The 21,027-nt window shown below is 57.6% G+C and overlaps 4 protein-coding genes across 4 annotated transcripts; 1 reads left to right on the forward strand and 3 right to left on the reverse strand.

Moving 5' to 3' along the window:
• The first annotated feature begins 324 nt into the window (after positions 1–324).
• Positions 325–2,300, forward strand: BJ171DRAFT_524652 (NUDIX hydrolase domain-like protein). Its single transcript, XM_053112606.1, has 6 exons — positions 325–408; positions 741–796; positions 935–1,010; positions 1,217–1,549; positions 1,754–1,867; positions 2,004–2,300. The coding sequence occupies exons 2-6, from the start codon at positions 758–760 to the stop codon at positions 2,126–2,128; spliced, it is 687 nt and encodes a 228-aa protein (XP_052962568.1). The 5' UTR covers positions 325–408; positions 741–757; the 3' UTR covers positions 2,129–2,300.
• A 1,419-nt stretch (positions 2,301–3,719) lies between these two features.
• On the reverse strand, positions 3,720–4,420 carry BJ171DRAFT_524654 (uncharacterized protein). Its single transcript, XM_053112607.1, has 2 exons — positions 4,290–4,420; positions 3,720–4,043 (listed from the first exon to the last, which is right to left on the reverse strand). The coding sequence occupies exons 1-2, from the start codon at positions 4,347–4,349 to the stop codon at positions 3,816–3,818; spliced, it is 288 nt and encodes a 95-aa protein (XP_052962569.1). The 5' UTR covers positions 4,350–4,420; the 3' UTR covers positions 3,720–3,815.
• A 12,428-nt stretch (positions 4,421–16,848) lies between these two features.
• BJ171DRAFT_478768 (uncharacterized protein) lies at positions 16,849–17,766 on the reverse strand (the record flags this gene model as incomplete). The annotated part of the gene is made up of 2 exons (XM_053108912.1): positions 16,849–17,384; positions 17,478–17,766. 2 exons carry the CDS (start codon positions 17,764–17,766, stop codon positions 16,849–16,851), a joined length of 825 nt encoding a protein of 274 aa, XP_052962570.1.
• Positions 17,767–18,031: 265 nt separating this feature from the next.
• On the reverse strand, positions 18,032–20,815 carry BJ171DRAFT_464006 (sulfate transporter family-domain-containing protein). Its single transcript, XM_053108538.1, has 2 exons — positions 20,322–20,815; positions 18,032–20,186 (listed from the first exon to the last, which is right to left on the reverse strand). The coding sequence occupies exons 1-2, from the start codon at positions 20,674–20,676 to the stop codon at positions 18,472–18,474; spliced, it is 2,070 nt and encodes a 689-aa protein (XP_052962571.1). The 5' UTR covers positions 20,677–20,815; the 3' UTR covers positions 18,032–18,471.
• Positions 20,816–21,027: the final 212 nt, after the last annotated feature.

Raw genomic sequence — 21,027 nt, forward strand, 5'->3', positions numbered from 1 at the left:
TGGATAGACCAACCGGGATGGCTCGCCCGCGCCACATGTCCGTTTGCTGTTTTTCGATTGGCCCACGCCGTCTGGCCAACCAAATCGCGCCTGGCTTCGCGAGGCGCGTCGCGTTGCCGTATGAGGAACTGCTGGGTGGCCACACCGACACAGCGCAAGTGTTGCCTGGTGCGACACGCTCTGACTGTGTAACGATCTGTCGGCGTGTTTCCCACAGTAACAGCCGGGCTGTCCCAGACACAACTGCAGGCTCAACTGCAGGCTCAACTGCACAGAAACAGTGCACCTGCCAATCCCACCCATTTGCATTTCCGATCTTGGACAATCAGTCTTCTCCAAGCCCAGATCGACTCTTTCGGATCTTGCAACTTCGTCTCGGTTCGACCTGATCTTCCTGTCCCAGCCAAGGTACGAATCGCTCGCCGCTGCCCTCGCCACACGCACGGCTGCCTGCGCTTCCCGCCGTCTCGCCAGCCCGGCTTGTCTTGCACCATCGCCTTCCGCTGCCCAAGGCACATCCAGCGCTTTCCCCAGCATCGCTTGATTGCAAGCGCCGTGCCAACCGTGCCTCTGTCCCCTCTCGTCTCTGCAGCCTGCCATGCGACTCATCCGTCTTCTCTCGAATCCTCTTTCTCCCCTGCCTCGGCTATCAAACTGCTCCGTGCCTATCGCGCGGATGACCCTTCCGGCGCCATGGCATCTGCGTCCGCTCCTTCCGCGTGCTGCATTTGCATCAGCAGCAACAACAGCCAACAAGATGGTCGCCATCGATCTCTCCACCTACGATGAGGAGCAGGTGCGTTTGTCGTGCTGGTTGTGTGCCGGCTCCTCCAGTCGAGATCGCGCTTGCTCACCTGGGCCAGTGCCAACGGGACCTCGCCTGGCTTGCTCACGACCTGCTTTTGGCTTTTGTCTCGATTTTGTGGCGATCCAGGTTCGCCTCATGGGCGAGATGTGCATCCTGACGGACGACAACGACCAGCCCATTGGTGCTCAAACCAAGAAGTTCTGTGAGTAGCGTGCTTGTACTGTCTGGGTACTCCCGACGAGCCATGCTCGAAAGTCTCTGATATCGAAAGCGCCAGCCGTCCATGAGACTCCTCAATCTCCATTCCGTGCCCTCACATTCTCTGGATTGAGCTTCCTAATATCGCCTGCTGACGGCCCACGTGTATCGGAACCAACTGACTCTAACCTCGCTGCTGGCGCTCTGCAGGCCATTTGATGGAGAACATCAAGCAGGGCAAGGCTCTCCACCGCGCCTTCTCCGTCTTTTTGTTCAACTCGGCCGGAGAGCTGATGCTGCAACAGCGCGCCGACGAGAAGATCACCTTCCCTGGATACTTCACCAACACATGCTGCTCGCACCCGCTCTTCGTCAAGGACGAGATGGAGGTCGAGGATCAGATCGGCGCCCGGCGTGCTGCCCAGCGCAAGCTCTTCCACGAGCTGGGCATCGAGGCCGACCAGGTCCCTCTGGACAAGTTCGAGTTCCTCACCCGCATCCAGTACATGGCCCCGTCGGACGGCCTCTGGGGCGAGCATGAAAGTACGTTGTCCGTTTACCGACTAGGGATGCTGCATGGCACCAAATACTGGAGATGCTGCAGGACACCAATTCCGGAATGCGACCCGTTGCCGTCATCCTCCACGTTGGTCATCTTCCACGTTGCGAAACCTGACTAACCTTTGCACTCGGTGTCCATGCCCCGCGTATTTGCATTTGTGCTCGCTTGGATGCCTCGTCTGCCAGTCGACTACATCTTCATCGTGCGCGCTGATGTCCAGACCAACCCCAACCCCAACGAGATCAAGTCCATCAAGTACGTCACCAAGGAGGAGCTCCAGAACCTCTTTGTCAACGCAGGTACGCTTCCTCACACCCATACCCCCCATCAGTATCGTCCCTGAGCTACTGGCAACTCCGGTTTACACTAACGCTGCCATTCGTCCTGGTGCTGGCCGATCCATTCTTACACATGGCTCCACTCAACCCTCGACAGACAAGGAGGGCCTCAAGATCACTCCCTGGTTCCGCTTGATCGTCGAGACTTTCTTGTACAAGTGGTGGGACAACCTCGACAACCTGGCTGCCATGAAGGACGTCGACACCATCCATAGACTGTAAAGGGTATACCAAGCCCCCCTCCACTTCTCCCCCCTATTGTTGTTCCTTGACCCCCGCAGGAGCGTGGGCGACCTGCATCTGTCATTTTACTGAATAAACCCCCCAGTTCTGCCAAGAGACGGTATATTGCCCAACTGCAACACGGCATCCCAGCCGGCCATCACTGCGGACACGCCGATTTCTTCAACCGAGATGATGCTGTCTCCGAATCAATCTCGAACAACGCAGCATGGTTCTCGGTGCAGTACGCCTCAAAGATATCAAAGGCCCACATGTCCATCGACACGATCCCGATCAGGCGCCCGGCGCGGATGATCATGATTTTGGCAGACTCGCACATGAATGTGTCTGTCGTGTCGTCCGAGATCGTGGGCAGCCGCGAGCTGGACCGAGCACGGGGCATCTTCCTCGGCGCTAAGGTGTGCGACAGGTCTTCTTGATTTATAAGCTGCGCTGACGAAGCCGCCGACCGCGGATTGATGGTGCGGAAACTCGAGTTCTCGATGCTTGTGTCGCCATTGCCAGAGACATCCAAGGCTATCGGGTCTCGCTGCTTGGACATGCTGACAATATTGATGCGATACATGATCAGGGTGTTGGGCCCCAGGTCGTAGATGTGCTGAATGGCCGATCCCATATCACCGCCCTGTGGAGCAAACAGAAGAGCGCCTGTGAGAAGCGATCCTCGGACTCCAATGAAACGCAGCAGATAAGCGGCTTTCGTTACCTCTGCCTCGCGTTGTTCCGAGTCAAGGCTGTCGGTGTTGTCGCTCGGGGTCTTCACCACCACACACCCGTGCGGCAGCAAAACCAAGTCGCTCTCAGCCAGGATCAGGTCCTGCGGCGGTGCCGGCATATCGGCAAACCACATGGCCAGACGCGACTGCACTCGGGCCCACAGGCTGGCTTGGATCGATCGTCTCCCCTTGGCCATGGTCTTCTGCGACGCCATGATCAGGGTCTCTATCGAGACGCCTGCCGGAATCACCTTTGCGATTTCTGCCCACGATTCTTCCTGCGTGCCGAGACCCTGTTTCATCCACTGATCGAATGCGTCCACGGAGAGATGTTGAAGCTGCGAGGCCGTCACGAGGCGCCCTTCGAAGCTGAGCCCAGAGGGCCGGGGCCCGTCTTTGCCGTTCGAAACCAACAGCACGTTGGCCAGCAACGGCGAATACGACACGAACATGAAGCTGCTCAGAAAGATGAACATGCTCGAGCATTGCGTTCCGACAATCAGGTTGATCAGCTCGATCTCGTAAAAGTCAAAGACATAGATCGGAAGCACCACGCCTGCAAACATGCAGACTTGGCAGCTGGACGGTGAGTGAGTGAGTGAGTGAGTGAGTGAGTTGCCAATCGTTAGTTTGCATCGTGCCTCTGCCTCCCTTTTCTGGTTCAAGTACTCTGACTTGATGCCGTCGTTTCCGTTCATGCAGCTTCCAGCGATAGCTATGCTTACATGATCTGCATGATGCACACTTTCTTGAAGCCGCTGGTGTCAAACAAGCGTCGTCAGTCTTCGCGACACCAATTTCGTCCCCATCTCTATCTGTCCTGGCTCGCTGCCAGCCCACAAACAACCACTGCCAGCCCACACACATCCGTGATCTTGGGTCCCAACATGCCCAAGTTACGAGTTGCTATACCACTCATATCCACCATCGCGACACTGGCTCAAGCCCACTCACCGATTATCACGAGTGGCGAGCATGGCCAGGACACCGGCAGCAAACACAAACACAAAGTTCACAACAAAGATCAACACGGCCCCGAGTCCAACTATGCCGCGGTCGTCGAGGCAGGAGCTGTCAAGGTCGTCGTCGGGCAGCATCCCCAGAGATACGCTTATGACCGATGCCGAGTCAATGTCCATATAGTTGTTTAGAATCAAGTGGAGCAATTGAAAGTTGATCTGGCGTGAGTGCGGCGGCGAGTGGAGGTTTCGGGTATGTTGAGTCCGCCGTGCCGGCCGGCCGGCACCATTTTGACGCATCGCCACGATAGAACGCAGATGAGTGAATTGGATCCAAAATGGCAACAAGCCGTGGTAACTGTCGGTGCTGCAGTAGTCCTGACGACGCAAATCCTCTCGCAAACTAGCACTTGTGTTCAGATTGACAGGCCGACACTAGTTCCATCGCTTCCATCCGAGACGTACCATGGTCAGCGAGGTGATTACTGCAACTGTAATGAGGAGGATTGTCTGCTTCTCTTTCATGCCAGCACGATATGCTGCGCCAAACTTGTATGCAACTGGATCCGGATCATAGAAATGTCAGCGAAGCAAGGCGATCCCGCCGTTTCACCGGCCACTGGAGTAATCATCCGCGATAGCAAACACACTCACAGATTCCGTTTGAGACTGTCAGGCTGAAGATGGCAGGCCGTAATAACCGGGCAGTGGTGGCATCGGTGAGATGGTTCATTCGATCCCCACATGATTTGTACGATTGGCTTTGAACCGCTATCATGGTCGACCAAGCCACACGCTCCCGCTGCCGTCGATGCTGCGTGTGTGCCCACCTGGCTGTCAGCGCCACGGCAATCGAAAACTCCAGTATCCAGATGTAGCAGCGTGTATAGTCCGTGAATGTTGTCGAGTAGATGTTGATGACGTAGTAGGACAGACATGATGCAGCACTCGCTATGTTGGACCGATCAGCAGTACCGGAGCGCCACAATCGAGTGAGCGAAATGGAAGAGCATGATCTCCAACTGGCGGTGCGCGGCGTTGAGGCAACACTCCTCTTGATACCGTTCGATCCATTCATAGCCCAATAAACATCACGTATCCATCAACTAGTCGAGGCATGTCTGGACGGGGCTATGTACTAACCCACGACATAGTAAGCCGGGCAGAGCGATGATCGCCGCTGCGGATCCGAGATGTACACAAACAGCATGTACAGCAGCATCAGTCCCGAGAGCCCCATGCCTCCGATGGAGATGTAGCTGATGGACAGGACAAGGTTGAGGCTGACTGCGACGTTAGAGGTCACATAAATGTCCTGTGTACCGAGATTCACCACCGACGGATCGTCTGTGGATCCAACGCGATGATCACGCAGGGTCAGTTCGGGGGGCGGCCGGCCTGGCATCCAAGAGCCCATCGTTATTCAGTATGCGGAATCCAGGCAACGTACTCAGATCCGAGTTGAATACAAAAGAGAAGTTTGATGTAAAGTTCAGCTTCGAGGCGACATAGGCCACCAACGTGTCGTCTTGATCCCGCTGGAGATTCTATCATACACAGTCGGGTTGAACAGCATAAAGGAAGCAACGAATCGTGAGCGAGATATACTTGAGCTACGAGCCGTCGAGTGAGAGACAACTTGGAACGTGTCGACCGCTTTGTAGAGCCAGAGTATCGTGTAAGACTTGCACGCCACGAAGCCGCGATCGAGCTGGGAAAGCAGGCACTTACAGTCCTTTTGATGGTGAAGACGCTGTCGTCGAAAGCAGTTGGCCGAGACAGAGCGATCAGTCGACGATGCAACTCATGCACAACCAACCAAATGGCATCACAGTGACGCAGCTCCCTCCCTCCCCAAATCTGCACATCAGCGAGAAGACTCAAGGCAAGGTTTGCTTACGATTGTGCCGGCACTCCGCCAGCTGATGATTGTGAGAGTGCCAGATGGTCGCAATTAGTAAAATGCGCTAGTGTTATGCACCATATCCAATACAGTGCTCGTGGCCGGATGCGATTGTGTTCATGCAACGCCGTCCCAGACCATTATACTCGGGCATGCCGGGCACGCCGGACACGCTCCATTTGGAGGATGAAAAGTTGTTGTAGGTGATGCTGGCGGCCGGCATGGTGTGGTTGACCAGATCGCCGAAGCTGGCGCCGCGCTTGATCATCTGTGCACTGCGACATCAGCTCTTCATCATCTCCGGCAACATCGCCGCCACCGTCACCGTCAAGAGTATCGTCAATATCAGCAGTACCAACTCACCGAGTCGTATCCGTTGATGATTGAAATGGCGCAGTCGTATGACGTTCTGCGAGTCCGCCATCAGCGGATGGGAATCATCAACGAGGTGAGCTAATTCTGCAGCAGTTCACCGAGAGCTGGATGGTGTATCGATTTGGCCCGTTGCCCGTATATGCTCGTGGACTGCACCACACCCTTTGGGCAGCGATCAATATAGCGTCCTTTGGAGAGGGCCATGAAGAATTCCGCGAACCATCCGCTGAAAACGGCCGATGCCGCTGGTCCACTTACGACAGGTAGTATGGCGACGAGGTGTCGATCACTTGGCCCGTTGTTTGATAGTACGACTGATTAAATCGGAGCCACGCCTTCAAGTTGGTTGTCAGGGGATTGTAGTAGCTCGTTGGCCCGTCGCTATGCGAGTCCAGGCTGTTAGTTCCGATCCGATCTGTAGGCTCATTGCGTCCCATATACGCATTCTTCGACCAAACTTACATGTAGTAATTACTGAGGGCAGGGGGAGTAAATATCACATTTTGCATAGCACATATCAGTCGATTTTGCTCTGTGCGCACGCTTGGGATGACAAGATATGTAGGCTGCCAGGTTGACGACTTACTTGTTGATTGGGATGGTGCTGATCATCTGCGCGGTGTCATCCGATATTTCCGGATTCTGAAACGGGTCCAAGGTGAAGCGCGTGATCCAGATGTAGTCGCTGGTCGTGAAATTGAATTTACTGCAGAATTTGAGAGATTTCAGCAAGGTGACATGCTCGGTGCCCCACTGCTTCTGTCACCAGCAGCCCTCGACGGTCGAGTCGATCATGCAGGATTTGATGTCATACCTCGCCTGCCAACAGAAAATGAGGGATACCGAGTGCCGTCATCGTGAGGGCCCTTATCGAAACAAAACAACTGCACCAAGCCCCTGATATCTGCGGCACCGTTTGTTGCCCATACCGATAGCAGAAGCAGCAAACCTGCACCCAGTGCCGACCGGGCACATCAAGAAACGGCCAACCTGGCCTGTACCTACCGCTGCATACAGTCTGGTGTTGCGCTCCGCATCCAAGAAGCACACCCATATCCTCGGCTTGATTCGGCTGGCTTGGATGAGCGGCAGGATACTAAAGATCTCGGTGTCATCTGTATTCGGTCTCATGAATTGGAAGGAGCCGATCACAGAGACATTGAGGTATTGCGCACGTCCAAGAAATCCCTTCCAAAAGCCCTTGGCGTATTCGTTTTGGGTGCCGTCCTGGAAACGATCGAAAGAGTATGAGTCGGGACCGGCATTGTTCTCTCTGGATGTACGAGGACACAGCGTGGAACAACCGAAGCGGGCCCAGTCCAAGTTTGCTGTGGACTGCGAGTTCCTGCATGGCCGGACTGAGCACTCTTGCAAGGAAACATGCACCGACCACAAAGCAGTAGACATGCTTCCATTTCATCCTGTACACAAACTCGGCCATTGCTAGCCCAAACCAGCACAATCGTCAGTGAGCATGATTGTGGTCAGGCGGAGCGATATGTGGCCAACACACACAAAGCGAGATACAGCATGCCAAAAAAGCGAGCACCGATCCCATCAACCCAAAAAGCACGCAGTACCTGACCCAATGATCGACGAGCGCGGATAGGTGCGAAAGAACAACGGATATGCGGGGTTGGACTCTGATCCGCCCTTCTGGAAGAGACACGAGGTGAGCGAGCTTCCCGTCGAAACGTTGTTGTGCATGCACGGGCCTGTGAGATACGCACCAAGTAAGATGCCCGCGTTGGAGCGCAAAACTTGGTCGAGGAGGGCGAATGATGGTACGAGCGATGATTGCATTAGATGGGCTCCATATCGGTCGCTCAAGGAAGTCAACATTTCGTGCTTGACGCTCGATATGATATGGTAGAGTCCTCATTGATGCTCCGCTCACAAGTCTATGCATGTCTGAGCCTCGAGCCACGGTGGATACCTACCGGCACTTGGAACATCCCGGACATCAGCACCTCGCCGGGGAGCGAGCCCATGGCTAGTGGCGAATCGCCTGGGAGGTGGAGGCAACTGGTCAATGCTTTGATTCCTCGCTCGGGGAGATAGGGATAGAGACGATGCCATCGATCTCTGCTTTGTTTTTGATTTGATCTGTGTTTTGTGTTTCAACACGCCGAGGCACTAACCGATGAATCCAATGTATCCCTGCTTGATAAGGGTCGTCACGACAATAATCTGACAATCCAATGGACCCAAGTCAGGCTGCTGTCCGACTCGACAAAATACAGACAAGGAAATAAACCGCCATGCTTTCAGGCATCCACCGGATGCTGTGGCGCCTTACCCCGTCTGCCAGCGGATTTAATCCTGTTGAGGTGTCGGCAAGATCGACTTCGAATCGCTGGCGGGGTGAGAAGGAGAATCAGGTGCGATAAATGTGTGGGCCTTGTGGGAACGGAAGAGGGCGACGATGCTTTGAGCACTCGTATGCAGCACCGATCAACTCACAATCCCTGGAAGAATGTCGGCCCTGAATACGGCGTACGAAACGACAGTCAGCCCATCAAGCCAGGCGCGATCCGGTTTGCACTGCACATGATCAGGGTTTCAGTGGAATGTCTATTGGGTCGCGGCCGTAGAACCATCTCAAGGGCGCTGTATTCACATCCCTCCCTCCCTCCCTCCCTGTCAGCAGGAACGCCTCGGGCATGAGCCAGAGCACCAAAATCTGCGATACCGACCTGCTGTTGATAAAATCCACTGCGGCTTTGACTGAATAATAACTGCAGTCGCGATGTATGATTTGAACAACAACACGGCGGTGCAAGAGTTGGATCGAGGCAAGCCCACGAGCGAGATCAGCGGAATTGCCCACAGGGTCGGTCTTGTCCAACGATGCTCCGGCCTTCGCCGTGCGCAACAGCAAATGATCGTCTCTCACCTATCGATAGCGCTCTGCACAACATAGCTGCGGAGGCTGGTGACATTTGCAGTCGCGTATCTGATGCCGATGAGCCGCAAGTGCCGCTGTCGAAGTGTCAGCCATCCAAAGACGGCGATGCGAATGACCTTGGTGGTGTTTTGCTTCTCCGGATCGATCGGAACGGGGAGCGTCGACGGTTTGTAGAGCACGACCACATCCTGGATGAGCACGGTGCGGTTCATGAGCTGCCGCGAAGTTCGGCCGCCTGAGATTGCCCGAGACTGGTTCCTGGCCATCGCCGCCATCGCGGGGAGTGGAAGGATTGCACACAGGAGGAGCGCTACTGCAGCGAGGACGACAAAGAGCTTGCATGTCGATTTGGCCATGGCGCTGCGTGCCGGTGCCGATTGTGGTATCCGATAGTGGGCGTGCTGTGTTTGGTCACTCAAGAATCGCACTTGGCCGGGTGAGAAGGAAAGGGCGACGACTCGGGATCAGTCTCGACAACGCGATCCCATGGGACTGGGCGAATGCAAGCAGAGTGTCCCAGGCGCACGGCAGAAGGGCGCAATATATCTCTGAGGCAGATATCTTGCACCGAGATGGAGCGGATCCGAGGCGGTGGTGGTCTGGCCGATGGAGGCGACAGACGGCCACATCAAGCGTGAGGGCCAGGATCGAGTCGGATGGGGGTGGTCTGGATCCAGACGAATGGGCTGGGATCGCTTCTGCTCGCGCCTCATATCTCCTCCCAATCACACCCAGCAATCTCAACGGGCAACATGCTCCGTCCGCGGTGGAATGCAAGATCGACTGGCACACCGAGAACATGCATGCATGCATCGCCAAGACCATTCACGCACTCCACCCTTTGGACATCAAGATACTTGAGAATGATGGATAAGTGTGCATTTCATTGAAAGTGGCAATAACGAGCGATAAACGCAGGGCTGTCCCGGTTCATTTTGTGAACACTTTTAGATAGAGACAAAATATAGAAAAAAAAATGGAGGGGGGGGGATACTTCTTGTCCAGCCCTCGAGAATCAAGGGTAAATGTGCAGCAAACGACTTTTGAACGGTACGGGAAATGCGATGAGGGATGTATGGGCTCAGGTTTACAGGCTCATAGGAGTGACAGCCACGGTCAGTTGCGAGACTGAAAGGAAGAGAGGAGGGGGGGCCCGATAAAGTGAGCCGGGGCGTAACGATCAAAAGCATTTCATAGCAATAGCTGTGGCAGACCACAGCGAGCAATCAGCGGCAAAAGCGTCAAAGGAAAAGGAAGAAAAGATAGGTTGGGGAGGATGAAGCAACGGAGCTGGTGGCTATTTTTGTATTTGAGCCAAAGGAATGTGTGTGCATTGTTGGATGGAAGAAGCGCGATGGAACGAGAGAGTGAGCAGTGGAGGGGTCTATAGGGGGAATGGACTGTGACCTGGGCAGTGCGAGCCAGGGAAGATGCAGGCATGGAGTGTGCCAGCTGGAACGACGTGGCAGCCAGAGTATCTGGGCAGCCAGACTTCCCAGCAACCAAACTAGTAACAAGAAAGCAGAACCGGAGCTGATTGGGCGAACCAGCAGCGGCATGAAAGCCAGGGAACGAGTACGCAAACGGCGACGAGGGAAACGTGCCCATCGCAGAAACGAGCGAGGGAGCGAGCCGATCTGCACGACAGGCAGTCGTCGCTCCGAATGTCGATGCTGACTACAGAGCATCGACATCGAGGCCCTGTTGCACGACCCACCACTTGTCCCGCAGTTTGCGGCAGAGGTTGCGGCCACATCGGAGCTCCACAATGCCGCTGCCGCACAGGGCTCGGATCGATCGGTGGCCGCCGGTGCGCGCTTCGTCCTGCACCTTCTGCCGAAGGGTCACCGGCACCGACATCGGACCACAGTCCAGAGGCGTGAGGGTCATGGAGTTCGAGGACGACTGCGATGTGCCGTCCCAGCACTGCTTGACAAAGTGCACAAAGTGGTCGTGGTTGGTGACGGTGGGCAGGCGGTCTTCGAGCGAGCTCTTGAGGATTTTGAAGTACTGCCTCGAGCCCTGGTGCTTCAGGCGCGGGTTGCTCGAGGACATGCCCTTGCCGCTGAGGGTCTGGGCAAAGGCCTCGCCATCCTCAAAGCCGCGGCGATAGATCTCCTCGAGCTCCGAGACATTGTCGCGCTTGACCAGATAGTCGTCCAGCACAAACTGGGTCACTTGCGGGCTCTGCATAAAGTTGATCGTGCCCTGGCTCTGCTGCTTCATCGACCGAAGCGAGAGGTTCTGGTAGTACGACGTCGAGATCTGCCGACTGTGCTGCGAGCGCACTGCTTCGATGCGCACAATCTCCTGGCGGGTCAGAGGGAACCCGGACCGGAGGAAGTAAATGGCGCTTTCGCGGTCCATGCTGATGATGTAGGCTGTACGGCACAGTCAGAAATGCGTGAGTGTGCAGGCACAATCGAGAGCGGCAGTGTTCATGGGCAGTGGTCCTTCCAGATGGGAAGGGCTGTTTGCTCTTTTCCCGGCCGCATCGCATCCATCGCATCCATCGCATCCATCGCATCCATCGCATCCATCGCATCCATCGCATCCATCGCATCCATCGCATCCATCGCATCCAATCGCACGATCCGAGGCTCATGCGATGTGTGGCTCAAATCCCGCAGCACCAGACACACAAACGACCACCTACATTCATAGTACTTGACAATCGCTGCAGACAGGACCGGCAAAAAGTCGAACCCAAAGACAAAGAAAAAGTCCCAGAGCCGGAGCAGGACCGGGTACGGCAGCAGACCCTCCCACTTGGTACCGCCGTTGCTGTTGCCGCCCCCGTTGCCGTTGCCAAGGCCACTACCGGTTGGGCCCGAGTCGCCGCTGCCCTTCTTGAGCGAGAGCCAGTCGGAGATCTTGCGACGGTGATTTGCGGCCGCCTGGGTAGGCTGAGTTTCCGGGCTACCAGCACCGGCTTCGCGCGCGGCTTCTGCCGAAGCGGGCTGCGGAAGGTTGGTGTTGCAGGCCCTGGTGAACAGCGTGGTGAACCACTGGATGGCATAGGATGGCGTGTCGATCTCGAGTTGTCGCTGATGGGAGTGGAAGAGAAGGGAAGGGAGAGGAAGGAAACATGGGGAGCCAAGTCAGCGCCAGGACCGAAACAAAGCAAGCGTTGCAGTCCGACCAGACTGCATGTGTTTGCCCTCTCAAGCGATTCAGCTACCACACTACTGCCTTCCCATTCCAGGCATCGGGGAGGGGATACGTTACAAGGTGATTCCAGGCCTTGGGCGACCACAGAGCGAGGATCTGCTCGTGCAGGTAGCACAGCTCCATCAGACCAATCATCGAGGGGTCAAAGAGCCGGGTGAGGTTGCAGAACGGGTCGGCGGGGGTGCTGGAAGGCTGGTGGAACAAGTGGATCAGCGACAACAGTGCGCGCTGAATCCACAGAGGAAGAAGAGCGGGAGGAGAGGTTAGCACGTATCCTCAAAGCAAGATGTGGCGCGGCAAGCTCTGTGATATACTGCGGGGGGGGGACATTGCCCAACGAACCTCTTCTTCCATGTGGAGAATCAAAAGGGCGCCAATATCAGCCATGCCATGCGAGTATGCAATGTCAGGCCGAATGATGGCGAAGCACTTGAGGACACGATAGAGACTCAGACAGCTGCCACAAGCACGAGAGACAGGCACGGTGAGAGGGTCGCAGCGCTCCAAGTGCAACAGAGACAGACAGAACAATCGACACCATCGACCGAAACGACATGATCGACACCATCGACACTGTCGACACTTACGATGGACTCTTGTGGTCGGAAAACTCAATGTGGCCCTTCATGGTGTTGGCACAATCCTTGGCAATCTCGGTCTCGAGGGCGTTGCCAATGTTGCTGTGCAGCGACTTGTAAAACCTGTCGAGGAGGCTCGCCTCGAGGCTGTCGACCTGCTCGGGCTTCAGCTGCTGATAAAAGTGGCTGTACTGCGTAATGAACTGGTACCAGACCTGTCCGCGCCAGGTTTGCGGCACGCCCTTGAGCAGCCGCGAAAAGAACTTGCTGTCCGTCGCAAACTCAAACAGCGGTGCGATGCGGACCTTGGGTGGGACTGCGAAAAGCCCCGAGGTGCGACGCTGCTGCTGCTGCTGCTGCTGCTGCTGCTGCTGTTGCGACTGTGGTTGTGATGGCTGCTGGGACTGCTGGGGGCGCAACGGGTCCTCATCGCTGGTCGAGAGGACATGGAACGGGTTGCGTCCGGCCCGGGTCACGACCTGGAGGACAAGGGCCGGGACCTTGGCTTCGACAGCCATCTGGGCCCACTTGCGATGGCGCTCCACCTCCTTCTTCTCGACGGCCGAGTAGGACCGCGGCTTGGAAACGGCGGCGGTGCGCTGCGAGTCGGATGGGTGTTGCAGCAGAAAGCCGTAAGGGTCTGTGATGGGCGGCGATGAAACACTAGGATACTGCGACGGGCGGATGGTCCACTGGCGCCCAGAGGACATGTGCAGCGAGTCCTGCGAGTGGTTCTGCTGCTGGATCTGCTGCTGGATCTGTTGCTGTTGGGCGAGCTCGGAGAGATTGGCGGATCGGCTGCGTGTGATCTGGAGCGGCTTGCCACGGGACGGATCGGCGCGGTCGTTGCCGCCCGAGAGCAGATTCCCAAGGAAGGACATGACGGCCTCGCTGGTCTTGCGCTTCATCTTGGGCAGCGTCGACGGCGTTGGGGAGCCAGTTGGGGGAGGCGGCGAGGTGGTCAGATGGCGAGGAGGCAGGTTGGACCGCTGTGGATCGGCAGGAGGCTGCTGGTGGCGGGTGGTCGCATCGGCTGGGCCACCGGCGTGATCATCGGGCCGCCTCTGGCCCGTGAGCTGGGTGATGTCCATGGTTGCTCGCTTGGGCGGGGGAGGAAGCTTGGAGACCTGGGTGCTCATGGACTGCGCTGTCTGCTTCATGTTGCCAAGCGACTTGGACTTGCGCGGCTGCGGGATATCGACAATGTAGTCGTCCAGATTGACGTCCTCGGGCTTGATGGTGGCGATGGGCGGGCCGATGATCAGGCCGAGAGGCTTTTTGCGAACCAGGCCCTCCGTGTCGATCTTGAGTTCCGGGCGGGACTTGGTTTTGCGCGGAGGGTCGCGAGAGAGATCCGTGCCGTTGGGCGAGAGAGAGCGCGGAGTCAAGGGACCAGCCATGTCCAGGGGCGAGAGCGTTTTGGAGATATGCATATTCGGGCTGGAATGCAGCTGAAGCAAGCCCTCGCCCGGGATGGGGGCTGGACGGGCGACGGCCGAGAGCGACGGGTTAGAGGCCGAGGGGTTGGTTGGGAGGCTGATGGTCAGATTGCTGGAGCCAGACGAGCGCTTGCTGGTGGCCGTGACGGCGGCAGGCAGACTGGAGGCAACCAGGTTGCGGGCAGCGGCAGCTTCAGCCGCGGCAGTGGAGCGACCAGAGGCAGCAGCGTAGCTGGAGCCCGATGCAACATTGGAGCCCGATGCCATGTTGGAGGGACCCGATGCAATGTTGAGGGTGCCTGGATAATTAGATGTTGATGCATGGCTGGAGCCCGATGCGTAGTTGGCAGCCGAAGGGTAATAGTTCAACGGACCGGCGTCCGGGATCGATACCGGAATGGGGGAGATGCCAAACCTGGACAGCTGCTCCCTGCGGTCGGAAACCGGGGGCAGGGGCGGAGGGACGCTTGGAGGAGCCTTTGCGCTCTGGAAGGTGATGGCAGCGAAGCGGTCCCACGAGTCGGGCGATTCGTCGTGCTCGAGGATCTCGCTAGCGCCGGCGGCAGGCACGGGCGGCTTGGGAATAAAGCGATACGAGAATGAGTCGTGCGAGCGACTTGGGCGGATGCGCTGGGAATGGCTGGGGCGGGCCGAGATGTCTCGCTGAGGGGCAACAAATGATGACTGCTGCTGCTGCTGCTCCTCGGGCGAGAGGACGGGCTGGACGGGGGTCTTGGGCGCCTGGATCGTCGACTTTGGCATCGGGACCGGCGGCGAGCGAGTGGGCTGTGGGCGTTCGAGCGGATCAGCAACAATGATCCGGGGGTGTTCGTGATCGGTGAGGACGATGCTGGTGCGCAGGGCACTGGCCTCGCTCGATCGACGGGTATCGGTGCGTGGGACAGAGTCGATTCGCTCGGGCAGAGGCAGATTGGAGAATGAGCCCGAGGCGTCGGCGCTCTGGAGGCTTTTGAAGCGGTCATGCAGGAACACCATGGGGTCGACAAAGCGGTCGGGGGTCTGGGTGTAAGAGTGCTCGGAGACAGCCGAGAAGTTCGAAAAGCCCGAGAAGGCGCGGAGGGAGGGGTCGCGGTCGTCATCGCCGGCCAAGTTGTCATGGAGGGTCTCGATCGATGGCAGATTGGGCTTTTGCTTTGGTTTTGTATCATAGTTGATGGGAGGGGCGGCTGTACGATGGGAGACAGTGCATGTCAACGCGATGGTCGACGATTCAATGTCGACGGCGATGTAAAGGAGAGATGAAACCCGTGTCGCCGGGGTGATGGAGCCGGTTCTCGGCGATTTGGGGCAGCAATCCAGAAGCCAAGCTCAGAGCATGCACAGCAGCGCCGAGAACTTACCAGCGCCTCGATCGTTGGCATTGGGTGCAGAGGGTTGCATGGCTGGTGATGAACAAAAGACTACGGCGGCTGTGATGGGGAGGTAGGCTTGGTCTCGGTCTAGATTCAGATGGAAGACAGGCGATACCCCTTGATGTTGATGCAGCCCGTTGGCTTCTGGAATGGGCGGGCTTGGATAGGGCAACGGCGGACTTGAAACAGGAGAGCGGATGAAAGCAGATAACCCGACGACGGAGCAGTAACGACGAGTCGATGTGGACGATGGAGCGGCGGAGACAGACGAGTTGGTACGGGGGGGCGATACAGATGCTGAGGCTATACAGAGCGATGCAGAGTGATGTAGAGCGATGCAGATGTCGATGGCACGGACGACAACACAGCCCAGCGATCGGGGGTTCAAGGTGGGATGCAGCGACAAGAACCGGGTATCAATCAGGGCTGGCTAATGCAGTGAGCCGAGGCAGGAGACGACACGAACAGACGACCAGGAGAAGAGCAGGGAAATGCAAGTCGAGGGGAGGGGATCACGAGGGACTTGGAGATGGGGGCTCGACAGCCAAAGCCGGCGACAGCAGAGGCAGAGCAGGAGGCGCTCGCTGGGAGAGAGGGAAGGAGGGACGCAGGGCAGGGACCGGGAGAGGCAGCAGGACGTCCGGGAGTGCGGCCGTATTTGAGCGAGGACAAGCAGGACAAGCAGGACAGGCAGGACAGGCGGGCAGCACGGCTGCGTTGTGCAAGTCGCAGATTCAGGCGGGTGGGTCACAGGCGGCTGTGGGAGGAGAGCAGCCGGCCCGACGAGACAGGAGGACGCCGATGGAGCAGCCGGAGTCGCGGGAGAGTGCTCTGTTGTAATGCTGCGATGAGATGGTGCAAGATGTAGTGCAAGGTGTGGTGCTGTCGGTGGTGATTCCGTAAGATGCGATGTTGTCGGCTGTGGTGTTGCGACAAGATGCAGAGCATGCACAGGCGATGCGTTAACGGCTGGGCGCAGGGGGGAGGGAACTCGCGGCGTTCCAGCGACACAATCGGGAGCGCAAATGGAGCGCAAATGGGGCGTGGCAAGGGCAGCCGTGTGCCGCCGAACGTTGCAGAAACAGATTTGCGGTGGGTGGGTGCGGCGGATATGTTAAGGCGGGCGTGGGGCAGATATGTTAAGGCGGACGTGGGCGGCTATCGAAGTGTGAGAATTGCGCCGTCGGTCTGCAGGTGTATCTGGTGCATCAACGTGCAAGCTGCAGATGTGCTGTGGGTCTTCCAGTGTGGTAATTCCACACCATCACGACCACGAATCACTCTCCAGCTGGTGAGCGAGTGCCAAGAGGACCGATCCAGCGGGCCATGGGCGATGAGGGAACCGCGGCGGGTGGTAACCTGATTGCAACGGGTGTTTGCCATGGGGGTGGACAGGCGGGCTGGAAGAGCAACCCGACGGCGAGTGCGGCAGATGTTGCAGCCGGCGACATGTTTCTGGCAGAGACGACATGAGCATCGAACGAATCAGGTAACCAGTCAAATAACGAATCAAGTAACCAGTCAAGTAACCAGTCATGTAACCAGTCGAGTAACCAGTCAAGTAACGAATCGAACAGCAACTCATGTAGCGAATCGAACAACGACTCAAGTAACATCTGGGGTAATGCGAACAGCACGATCGCGGCACCTTGTCGGCAGCGAATGTACTCGCCTGTGCACCCGTCCACGGAGGACAGAGCACCGCGGCGCTCCCGATTGGCCCGCGGCGACCTCGGCCGACCCATGTGCGCCCCGGCAACGAATGTGCTCTCTCTCCCCGTGCCGCCGGACAGGGCACATGGAGTCGTCGGTGCTGGGCGAGTTGATGGTTAACCCACTTGGCTCTCCGTGCTGCCCTTTCTCTCCATACTGCCGAGTCTTCACCCGGCCTTGCCTCTTCACTCACTCTCTCCGCGACACGCTGTCTCGTCTCGCTCGCCCTCGCTCTCGCCGCACTGCCACCGGCCGCCCGACGCGTCGCCCTTGCCTTTCCGGGCAGCGGCCCCGCCGGTCCCAGCACCCGTTGCTGCGCCTTGGCGTGCTGGGCGCGTTGTGGTCCCCAGCACGGCGCGACGCGCCATCATCCGCCGCACGTCTGTGCGACGCCGCGCACAGGGGGATCCGCGCTCCTTGTCGCGTCCCGCGTCCACAAGCGGCACTGTATCACGGGTCGCCGCCGCCACATCCCCAGCCATCGCTGTGACAGTGGCTTTGGCAATCGCGTCAGAGTGACTGTGAGTTTGTCCGGCAGCCCGGCCGCACCTTGTGCACACATACGCTGACGCAATCGCGCTGGCGCTGAGCAGCCCTCAGGGTGCCGTCTGGTTGGCGAAGGCGGATCTTGGTCAGGCGACGGACCTGTGGCGTCGGCAAAAGCTGGGCAGGGCGATCCCACACCACACCATCTCATGCATCTATCCCACTCAACCCTTAACACTCGGGTATACAGAAACATACGTGGTCGCTGGCTATTTTTCATTCAGCAATCTCGGTCAATATCATACAGGCAGGAGGGACATAATGACAGTGAGACAAGGACATGGGTACAAAAGTATCGACCAAGCAGGAAAAGAAAAGGAGGAGGAGTGAATCATGAGATTTGTTCAAGAATTCAAGTTGATTTTTGTTTCAAAAGTCCAAAGGTGGGGGGAGGATTCAGGTGAGTCCAAATGATCAAGGAGTTCAAACCAGGGAGAGCCAGCAGTGACTCCCCCTCGGAGAATGTCTATATGTGAGTGCTGGGGGAGGGTCAGGGAGCGTTTTGGGTGTGGCGGCCAGATGAATATGAAACAATAGGCCAAGATGGTTCGGTGCGATCGAGCAGAGAACAGAGGAGAGGCAGGAACGAATCGTGTGCTAGTCGGCGGCGACGGCAGTACTCCCTCCCACTAAAATACCGTTTAGACAACAGTAGCGCTGACAGCATCGCTGATGCTCTTGTGGATGAAGCGAGTGGCGTCCTGGGGAACCCACAGATGCTCCTGGGAGGCCTCGGGATCAGCAACGCCCGAGGTGTTGCCAACGGCAGCGACGACCTTCTTGGAATTGGTCGTCTGGAGGAAGTAATTGATGGGGCGGACCAGGGCGGGCTTGACGCGGCTGAAGTGGATGGCGACGTTGTGGCCGGCATAGCGGTCGAGCTCGTGGCGGAGATCGATCAGGGCCTGGATGCCCGTAGCATCGACAAAGTTGACCGAGGACAGGTCGACGACAAGCGAGCGGAGGATGGGGCGCTCTCCACTGAGATCGGTCTTCTTGGCAAGGCCAGTCGAATCGCTCCAGACCTTGTCGTTGCTGTGCTTGGTAACAACGCCGCCGTAGCGGGTGCGCTCCTTGGCCTCGTCGAGGATCTTCTCGGTGATGTAGCTAGCATTGGGGTAGGTCAGGGACTCTTCGGGGCGGAAGACAAGAACGCCGGCGGGGGGCTGCGAGGTCTCGAGGCCGTGGGACTGGCCGAGCGAGTACCACTTGCCGGCATGCTGGACGAGGGGCTGGATGCGAGGGCGGGCGATTCTGTACAGCAGGATTACGAGGGCAAAGCCGATGGACACTTCGATACCGGTCTCGATGTTGAAGATGACGGTGACAAAGAGGGCAACCCAGAAGGACAGGAAGTCGGTGAACTGGATGTCCCACAGCTGCTTGATGACCTCGGGAGGGGCAAAGAGCTCAGTGATGGCGGCAATGATCAGGGCCGAGAGCGAGGCCTTGGAGATCCAGAACAGGGCTGGAGTGATGGTGTACAGGGCAATCAGGACCAGGACCGAGGTGATCAGGCCAGCAAAGGGACTGCGGACACCCGAGGCAGACTTGATGGCAGTGCGCGAGAAGGAGCCGGTCGAGGGGATGCCGCCGATGAAACTGCCGAGCAAGTTGACGAGACCGAGGGCGACGAGTTCCTGGTTGGGGCTGACCTTGTAATTGTTGATACGGCCAAAGGACTTGGCGACAGAGATGTGCTCGATGATGGCGATAATCAAAACAGCGGGGAGCCCTTGGGCGGCGCGGGCAACCAAGCCAGCATCACCGAGGTTGGGAACAGCCACACCAGCGAGACCGGCTGGGACAGTCTTGACGAGGGAGATGGGGTACTTGCCGTTCTTGGCGTCCTTGCTGATGGCGTAGCTGATACCGGTGAAGACAACCAAAGCGACCAGATTGCGAGTGATGCTGACCCACTTGAGCCAGGCAAGCTTGGGGAAGCGGCGGGCCAGGATCAGGGTGGTGTACTTGACGAGGAGCAGGAAGACCAGGGCAGAGACACCAAAGGCTGTGTCGAGGTTGCTGAGGGTCGAGGCGTTCTTGATGGTGTTGATCAGGATGTTGAGCGACGAGGGGTCGTTGGTGTTGACGCCCTGGATGCCAAAGAGGCCGGGGATCTGGCCGATGATGACAGTGAGACCGGCACCGGTGGTGAAGCCCGAGATGACCGAGGAGGGAAGGAAGTCGACGACGATACCGAGGCGCAAGAGACCCAGAACGAGCTCGATGATACCCTGGAAGAAGGCGATGATGACAGCGATGGAAATGGGCGAGTACTTGTTGTCAGAGTTGATGGAGGCAATGACTTGACCGAGGAGTTGGGAGAGCACGGCAGTGGCGCCGATAGTGACATCTGCGATTGTGTGTGGGAATCACGGGTGGAGATGGGGTGGATGCCAAAGGAGTCATGGAGTAAGCATGGAATCTCAGACACAGCAGCGAGACACAGTCGGCAACACACCACCACACAGTCATGCGAGCTGCTTACCCTTGGAGGTGGCGAACAGGAAGTAGAAGAACATGCCGGCAACACCGGTGTACAGGCCATACTGGACGGGGACGCCAGCAAGGGTGGCATAAGCCAGAGCCTGGGGAATGATCACACCCGTGACGGTCACACCGGCAATGAGATCACCAGTGAACCAGGAGAGGTTGTAGCGAGGCAGCCAGTCAATGACGGGGAAAAGCTCCTTGAGGTAGGTGACAGTGTTGTGACCCAGGTTGTGGGTGAGGCTGCCGGCATTCTTGCGGATCTGGGTGTACTGCGAGTCAAAGACATCGTCAGGGTAGCCCTCGGGGGCCTTGATAGGGGCCTGGGCGGCAGCGTCCTTGGATCTGGCCATTGGGTGTGCGTGGCTGGGGTACGGAAGTTACAGAGGTACAGGGGGGGCGTGCAGAATGCGTCCGATATGGTACAGTGAAAGAAACTTGGTGGTTATAGAGGGCGCCGCAGAGCAAGGACAAAAAGCGAGCCAGGGAAGCAGCTCTGGGTGCGGATGTTGGGCCGAGATGAGCACCCCCCGAGGGATTTTATCCCTCGGCTCGGTGATTTGCATCGGAGATTGCCTCTATGCAAGGTTTGGTCGGTGGTCGTGTGAATTGCGCGAGCGCTGCAGGAGCGGCACGGCGATGGCGACATGCCCCTTGGAGCACCCAGGACACGCCCCCTTTGTGACCAACACGGAGGGACAGCC

Source organism: Polychytrium aggregatum (genome assembly GCF_025602895.1).
Source record: "Polychytrium aggregatum strain JEL109 chromosome Unknown BJ171scaffold_56, whole genome shotgun sequence".
NCBI lineage: Eukaryota > Fungi > Chytridiomycota > Chytridiomycetes > Polychytriales > Polychytrium > Polychytrium aggregatum.